Raw genomic sequence first — 8,827 nt, forward strand, 5'->3', positions numbered from 1 at the left:
AGAGGCTGAGACTGGGGTGGGGTTACTTAACTAGGCCTCTTCTGTAACTTGTACCATGACTGGAGCTGAGATTGAACCTGCTGCCCAGGCAAAGCCTGAAAAGAAGGCTGGAGAAGAGGTTGGGGGTGGGGCTGAAAGAGAGAATGAAATCCAATTGGTGGTCAGACCCAAGGTTAGGACCCAGGCACAGGTAATTCCTGGGGTAAGGCCTAAATCTGATGCCATGGTAGTAGGTGGTGCAAGGCCCAAAGCTGAACCCATGGGAGTAGGTGCAATGTATCCGAAGCCCGAGGCCAAGGCAATCCCTGGGTCAAGGCTCTCAGATAAAGCCCATTCTTGGGCCCAAACTGAGTTTGATAGTAAAGCAATGTTGAAGACAGGGGGAGTGTCCCAGACCAATACTATAGCCTGGCCACTGGTCAGTACTGAGTCTGGGTCAGCTGCTAAATCTAAGACATTATCTATGGATAGGGAACTGATCAGTGTGGATACTGAGTCCTTTTCTGTCACCAAGGTCAAGTACCAATCAGGAAAACAGCCTTTGTTTGGGTCAGAGGAGAAGACCAATGTTGGGTCCTGGTGGTGCCCCAGGCCTACATCCAAACAAGAGATCTCTCAGAAGTATGATTTCAGTTGGGCGGACAGATCCTCTGTGAGTTCCTGGTTCTGGAGTGGAGAAGAGGTCAGTACAAAGTTTCATCCTAGAGGCAGGGTAAAGGCCAGTGCCAGATCCAGGCACATAGCTAGAGAAGAGGCCATGTTTAGGCCCACTATCAATCAGGAGTACTATATCTTGTCTAGTTCTGGCTCTGAGGATGAATCTTTTAAGACATCCTGGCTCTGGGCCAGAGAAAAAACTAGTACCTGGTCCAGGCCCAAGGAAGAAATCAATAACAGGTCCAGGTTTAGGTCCAAGAAAGAAATATCTGAGTCCAGTTCTGGATCTGAATGTGAAGACAATGTGAAGTCCTGGTTCTGGGCTAAGGAGGAAGCCAAATCCAGGTCCAAACCCAGAATCAGGAAAGGGGCCAATGTCAGGGCGAGGCACAGGGCCAAGCAAGAAGCTTCCATTGATTTTGTTTCTGGATCTATAGATGTAGTCAAAAAAGAGTCCTGGTTCTGGCCTAGAGAAAAGACTGATAACTTGTCAAAGCCCAAGTCCAAGAAAGAGGCCAGGACCAGAATAATGGCAAAGGAAAAGGTGAAAACTAAGGCCAGAGCCAGGGCCAAGGAAGAAGCCAGGTCTGAGGAGGAGTTCCTCCTTGGGAACAGGTTCTGGGCTACAGAAGAGTCCAGTGTAGTTGATGGGTCCAGTGTCAAGTACAGTTCTCAAGGGGAGGATGAGTTAGTTGTTGGCAGTTTGTTCTGGACTGAAGAAGAAGCCAGTATGAGGACTGATGCCAGCAGTAAATCCAGACCAAGGGCTGAGGAAGAGTCTGCTGGTAATTCCATGCTTGGTTCTGGGGAAAAGATCAGTATGGAAACTGGGGCTGAGGCTACCTTCAAACCTGTGGTAGCATATGATAAAGGAAAGGTCATTGCTGGTTCCTGCTTCTGGGCAAGTGAAGAAATCAACCTAGAGGCTGAGGAAGAGACCATTTTTGGGCCCTGGTTTTGGGTCAGTGATGAGACCAGTGTAGAAGCTGATGTTAGAGCCAGCTGTGCATCCAGGCCAAGGTCTGAGGAAGAAGAGGTCATTGGTCCCTGGTTCTGGGACAGAAAAGAGGTCAATACAGAGGCTGTGTTTGGAGAAGATGCCAGTCCAGAAGATGAAGAAGAGACAATATTCGGGGAGTGGTTTTGGGCTGGAAACCAGGCCCAGATAGATTCTGGGGTTAAAATCAGCTGTGACACCATGCCAGGAGCTGAGGAGGAGCCCATTATTGGGTCATGGTTCTGGGATGGAGTAGAAGCTTATGTGGGAACTGAGGTCAGCAACAAGTCTAGTCTGAAGGACAAGGAAGAGGTTATTCTGTCTTCTTGGTTTGGGACCACAGAAGAGGTCAGTATGCAGTATGGAGCTGGTGCCAGATGTAAATTTATGGCAGGGGCTGAAGAGATGAATAATGAGTCTTGCTTCTGGGATGAAGACGATCCCTGCATGTATACTGCCAATGGAGGCAGCTGCAAGTTAAGGCCAGAGCAGGAACAGGACACTGTTGATTCATCATTCTTGTCCAGAAAATACACAAGCCCAGAGATCATTATAGGGCCCTGGTTATGGGCTACAGAAGAGGTCACTATAGATGATGGGACTGGAGAAGAGACCAAGGCACTAATGGAGGAGGAGACCATGATCACATCCTGGTTCTGGAAAGGAGATAAAACCAGTAGAGAGACTACAGACAGAGAAGAATCCAGGCCAGATGCTGAGGAGGACATTATTGATTCTTGGTTCTGGGCTGGGGAAGAGGACAGGCTCAAGATAGCAGCTGAAGCTAGAGAAAAGGATAGGCTGGCAGCTGAGAAGGAAGCTATTGTTGGGTCCTGGTTCTGGGCCAGGGAAGAGATCATTAGGAAGGAGACTGGCTTTTGCAACAATTCCAGTCCAGAGGCCGAAGAGGAGGAAGCCACTGTTGGGTCTTGGTTCTGGGCTAAAGAAGAGGCCAATTTGGAGGCAGGAACCAGTTTTGAGTCCATGCCAGTGACTGAGGAAGAGGAAATCATTGTTGGGTCCTGGTTTTGGGCTGAAGAAGAAGACAGTACAGAGGTTGGGCCTCAGGCAGTAGAAGAGAGCAGGTCAAACACTGAAGAAGAAATCATTTTTGGATCCTGGTTCTATGCTGCAAAGGAAGTCAGTGCAGAAGCAGAGAAATGCTGTGCATCTCAGCCAGAGGATGATGAGATAATTGTTGAGTCCTGGTTCTGGTCTGAAGAGGACATTAATGAGACTGGAACTGTTGTTACCTGTGAGTCCAGGCCAGAAAACAAGGAAGGGACAGTTGTTGAGTCTTGGTTTGGAGCTAAAGATGAGGCCAATAACAGGACTGGGTATAGGACCAACTATGAGACCAGGACAGTAGCTGAGGAGGATGAAGCCATAGTGGGGTCCTGGTTCTGGGCAGGAGATGAGTCCCATTTTGAATCAAATCCTAGGCCTGTGTTCAGGGCCATTCACAGGTCTGAGTGTTCATCTGAGCAGGAGCCTGATGCCTCGCGCAGGCCCCAGAGCTGGGAAGAGGTCACCATTCAATTCAAGCCTGGTCCATGGGGTAGGGTTGGCTTCCCATCTCCAATCCCCTTTAGATTTCCAGAAGAGGCAGCATGTCTGTTCTCTGAAATGTTTGGAGAAAAGCCCAAGCACATGGAACTTAACACAGAAGGGGAAGAGCAGGAATCTTTGCTTCGGCCTGATCAGCCTGAACCTGAGTTCCCATTTCAGTATGATCCATCCTATAGGTCAGTCAGAGAAATTCGGGAGCATCTTAGAACCCGGGAGAGTGCGGAGCCTGAGAGTTGGTCCTGCAGCTGCATACAATGTGAGCTCAAAATTGGTTCTGAAGAGTTTGAAGAACTCCTTTTATTAATGGACAAAATCCGTGATCCTTTTATTCATGAAATATCTAAAATCGCAATGGGTATGAGAAGTGCTTCTCAATTTACCCGAGATTTCATTCGGGATTCAGGTGTTGTCTCACTTATTGAAACCCTGCTCAATTATCCTTCCTCCCGAGTTAGGACAAGTTTTTTGGAAAATATGATTCTCTTGGCTCCACCTTATCCAAATCTAAACATGATTCAGACATATGTCTGTCAGGTGTGTGAAGAAACCCTTGCTTACAGCTTAGATTCCCCTGAACAGCTATCTGCAATAAGGATGGTTAGACATCTCACTACAACTACTGACTACCACACACTAGTTGCCAAGTATATGTCTGGATTTCTCTCCTTGTTAGCTATGGGCAATACCAAAACAAGGTTTCATGTTCTGAAAATGCTAATGAATTTGTCTGAAAATCCTGTCATGACAAAAGAACTACTCAGTGCTGAAGCAATGTCAGAATTTATGAGCCTTTTTAAAAGGAAAGAGACGAATGACAATATTCAAGTTGTTCTAGCAATGTTTGAGAATATTGGTAACAATATCAAAAAGGAGTCAGTGTTATTCACTGATGATGATTTCAGTCTTGAGCCACTTATTTCTGCATTCCATGAAGTTGAGGAATTTGCTAAGGAACTGCAAAGCAAAACAGATGGTCAAAAGGACCCTGAGGCAGACCGAGAAAATTAGTATGATTAATCACTTGCCTTTGCCCTTATGTTCCTAAGTTAACAATTCCTTGAATAATGTTTTGATTTACATAGTTGGTTCTGTGTTGTAATGTACATCTTTGTTGCCAACACTGACTTTGCCCAACTCTGTATGAGCTGAATCATTATTCTGATGCCAAATGAATATTAGAATTGAAAGCACATTTGTTAATATTTTTATTTTTGTCCAGATTGTGACACTTAGTATTTAAGCCAAAGCGAACTGAGCCATCAAAAGTAAGCCAGTTACCCTTACGATTATTCTAGTGTATTGAGGTCTATTTGAGGAGTATTTGTGTTTTCAATAAAGTTGTGTTAAAGTCAGAAGTCACCCTTCTTGAACTTAAAATATAGATGCAAATCTAACACAGAAACACACTTAGGTAATTAATGCATAAATAATATGTTCCTTGAAAAAGTTTTTTCTAATAACTTGAAATGCAGAGGTTACCATGGACTGCTACTCAGGGCACGCCTCAGAGAAAAAGGACCCAATTAAGTTGGGCTCTGGAATGTTTGAAAAAGACTGGGTGGTATGAAGAAAAGCATGGAGTTGAGAAAGGTGTTTCCATGGGAATGAGTTATCCAGTCAGCCTGGAGTGGTTAAAGGATATAGAGGATGAGGTAAGTTTTGAAGAGCTGAGAAGTTGCATTTTGCAGCTCAAAGTATGGGGGTTTCTTTGATACTGCCTAAAAATTAAAAGAATAAGAGGAAAGTAGGCAATAACTGAGTCAGGAAAACCATTTTTTCAGGGTGGTGCCCATGGAAAATGTTACAGTGATACCATACAGCCACTAAAAGTGATGATGTAAGGTTTTTAAATTGAATTAAGAAAAGCTCTGATGCTTTATTTGATGAAATAAGCAAGATTGGTATACAAGGAAACTATAACTCCATTATGAAAGTAAATGTGTGTGAGTGGACCAAGTTTATGCAAGCTTATATTTGATGATGGGGAAAAATCTGTAATAACATAAAACATATCAAAGGAATAAATAATTCTAAGAGACTACAATTTCAAAAAAAAAAAACTGGCTTGCTGAATAAAAATATGTAAGTTAAAGGGAATAAACTTTAAAATTGCCAGAGCTCCTGAATCATACCACAGGCTTTTCACATTCAAAAAGGTAATATATATTCAGACAGGAGTAAAAGGCTAACAGTTGTTTTGGATGGAGGGTAGAGGATGAAGGTGAGTGCAGGTTAAGGGGAAATATACAAAGTTGTTTGTCGTTTGTTTGTTTGTTTGTTTTTTCAGGAGGATAACCAGACATGTTGACCTTGTTATTTTTTTGCTTGTCTAAGAATGCAAAGTGTTTTGGTTTTTTCTTACCTGACTCTGGTATTGAAGGTTTATGGAAGCAAGGCAAAGTGGCAGTTTTGCTTGCCTTCAGAAACCACAAGCATTAACAGGGATGGTCCTGGTAGTGGGCATTGGAATTTAAATGCTTGTTTTGCTTATCAATATTTTTCAAGGTCGATTGTTGTGTGTGTGTGTGTGTGTGTGTGTGTTAATATGTTGCCTGAGTATCATACAGAATAATAAAAATCAGTTCGTTTCCAAACTCCTCATCGAATATTCCTCAGCAGTGCTCCTAACAGAGCAGGGCCCAGGTCTAGCGCTAGGGCTGGAAGCTCTGGCTCCAAATCCAGCCTTCCTTCAGCTCTCTATCTTCACCAGGGACCAAAGCTTCAGATTCTTCTAGCAAGCATCTCCACTTCAGGGGCAGAAGATTCTGCCTTCCATGCTGCAGGGCTGCAGCAGGCAAGCTGACTGCATGGTCACGTGAGGCTGGTGGTGGCTCACGTGACCACGCTCTCTCCTGGGCAAACAGAGGTGTGCAGCACGGAAAAGGGGCAGGAAGGACATACACTTGACGAATGAGACACTGCTGTGGGAGGAGTAGTAATGCGTTGTGGTGGGTGGGTGTGTGTCTCCGCATGCTGAGCTAACCTGGAAAGGAATGTTTTGGGCCATCAGAATTAACAGCATTTGTTGGTAGAGGGCAGAGCCCCTCGGCCTATTGCCAGCGTCTTAGCCAGGGTCAGTCTTTTTCCTGAGATCTCAAGAGGCAGGCAGTGATCCTGAGGGAGGCAGACGTGGAGAGAAGCAGCGGTTGCTGTTGGAGGAAGTGGGTGCGAGGCCGGGAAATGGCATCTGTGGGAGTTGGTGGCTGAGACTAGGTGTGGGTGCAGGGAGTGCCCCCGACCCTCCTCTCTATTCTCTCCTTCCTTTTGAACATCCCTGCCCCACTCCCAGCCTCCCTTCCCAGCTCTGTGTGACACTGTTTCTATTTGTGGGTGTGGGAGGTGGACACACGGAGGAAGTTGGCTTCAGGGGTGCCCAGAGAGAAGAAACAGTGAAATGGCAATTTCTGCACACCAGTGGTGGTTTTCTGAAAAGGCAGGGATGGGAACTGATAGGGTATGTGACCTACATTACCACTCCCTTTGTCTCACCTAGTTGGCACTCTTTGTTGTCTGTATTTCAAACGGTGGGGATGGCTAAGCTCAATACTGGGGGAGAGTTGGAGTGGGGGATGAGGGGTGGACAAGACTGACTTACTCCAGAGGCTCCAGCTGCTTGGAGACGCAAGAGAGGAATTAAGCTCAATCTCGCCAGCTCTGTGAGAGACAACACACTTAAGAGGAAGGACCCTAGATGCTTTGGGCCCTTCACATAGGATTTCTCATTGGTATTACAGCAAGCTTCTCAACTCCCAGGAGGATCCCTGGATCTCATCTCAGGCAGCAGCATTCTGGGTGTCTGCCCTGGATATGAGGTTCTGAAAGTGCCTAGTCCCATTGTACCCCCCCACACACACACACAAACATAGCTCCCTCCCATATAAGGATACAAGGGTCACTGGTCTACCTGCCGTATCTGAGGTCCTTTCCTTTTTAGTCTTGAACCTTAAAGGAAGGTCTTTCTAGGAACCACCTACAGAAAATGGTTTATGGATGGTCTCACAGGTTACCCTCTGGGGACCTTTACTTGTTTTTATTTCCTGGCCAAAGCTTTAGACTTCATGATTTATGGTGATCCACTGTGGCACTGCCTTATTTGTGTTGATCCCTTTTGGTCAGAGCCCGCTGTGAAATAGCCACAGGATATCAACCTCTTTTTTTTTTTTTAAGGAAAATATAGTTAGGAAAATAAATTTTACTAATCCCTCTAATCTATTTGCATATTTTACAGACTTGAAGCCAGTTGATACGTAGATACTTTTCTCATTTTTTACAGCTGAATAACACTTCCTTGTGTCACTACTGTAATTTGTTCAATCACACTATATGTGGATATTTATTTCCAATATTTTGCTGTTATAATTAGTGCTGGACAGATAACTTCATGCAAATATATTTTTGTATGGTTAGAGGTCTGTTTTCAGGGTAGATTCCTAGAAATGGGGATAGTGGATCCTAAAAGTGGGGATGGATGATATGCATGTGCAGTGTAGTTTTATTAGGTATTCTCAAATATCCCTCTAAAGGATTATTACACATTTGGACACTCACCAGCAATGTAGGAGAGTTCCTGTTTTGCTACAACCTTGTCAATCAACTTATCCTTTTGATATTTGTAGACTATCTAGTGATGTCACCTCTCTCATTTCTAATGTTAGTAATTGTGTCTTCCCTTTTGTCTTCTTTATCCTTCTGACTAATAAATTACTAATAATAAATTACTAATTACTAATTAATTAGTATATCTATTAATTACTAATAAATTACTAATAATAAAATCCCACCAAGGGCCAGCCATGCAAGCAGACCTTTATAAGGCTAGCAAATTCAGGTCTGTCATGTTAACTCTTCTACACATATGGTAAATGGTATTGGAATAATTACCTAGGCATTTGGGAAAACAAAGTTAGACCTTGATACACATAAGCAAATTCCAGGAAAACTAGGTATCTTAAATATTTTTTTTTGTATCTTAAATATTTTAAAAGGAATGGGTGAGTGAAGAGGAAGAAACACTCATTTATCTAGAATGAATTTGGCTTGTGTTTTGTAGAGGAAAATGGACATGGTTTCTTTCCACATAATACCAGTATCATTTATTAAATAATCTGCCTCTACTCCAACAATTCCTAATGTTGCTTTTGTAGTGTATGGAATTGGTTTTGTATGTTTCTGAGGTAAATGCTCCCTGGTGTTAGAAATATACAGGATTGCTTATTGCAGCTTATAATAAGCATTGTGGGTTATCTGGAATGTTATATCCATTATTCACATCTGTGATCAGACTACTCCAGTTAATTTTTATCATTTTACCTTATCTTTAATATAATAGCATTATATTGATTGGGGCTGAGAGGTACTGAAATTCTCATATAACTCCTTTGAAACTCTTGGAATTTCAAAATGGAAAATATCTTGGTCAGGTCAAAGAATATGTCTCTGTGTTGCCAAAGCCAGCTCGTTGTCTTTCATGAAGGCTTTCATGATTGCTCATTACCTAGATGACTTTTTAAAGAATCCACAATATCTCTACCTCAACCATACCAGCTCAGAAGTTTAATTTCCTCATACAAAAAAATAGCATCCATTCATATATGGTGAGCTCAT

The 8,827-nt window shown here is 43.4% G+C and overlaps 1 protein-coding gene across 1 annotated transcript; it reads left to right on the forward strand.

Annotated features, from left to right (window-relative positions):
• The first annotated feature begins 29 nt into the window (after positions 1-29).
• GPRASP1 (G protein-coupled receptor associated sorting protein 1) lies at positions 30-4,567 on the forward strand. Its single transcript, XM_032849863.1, has one exon. It carries the CDS (start codon positions 56-58, stop codon positions 4,229-4,231), a length of 4,176 nt encoding a protein of 1,391 aa, XP_032705754.1. The 5' UTR covers positions 30-55; the 3' UTR covers positions 4,232-4,567.
• Positions 4,568-8,827: the final 4,260 nt, after the last annotated feature.

The sequence above is a fragment of the Lontra canadensis genome, unplaced genomic scaffold (genome assembly GCF_010015895.1).
Source record: "Lontra canadensis isolate GAN:19392208 unplaced genomic scaffold, GSC_riverotter_1.0 scaffold255, whole genome shotgun sequence".
NCBI lineage: Eukaryota > Metazoa > Chordata > Mammalia > Carnivora > Mustelidae > Lontra > Lontra canadensis.

Bases quoted from the DNA above. Each gene is read 5' to 3' on its own strand.
- GPRASP1 (XM_032849863.1), top strand. From the start codon at position 56: ATGACTGGAGCTGAGATTGAACCTGCTGCCCAGGCAAAGCCTGAAAAG.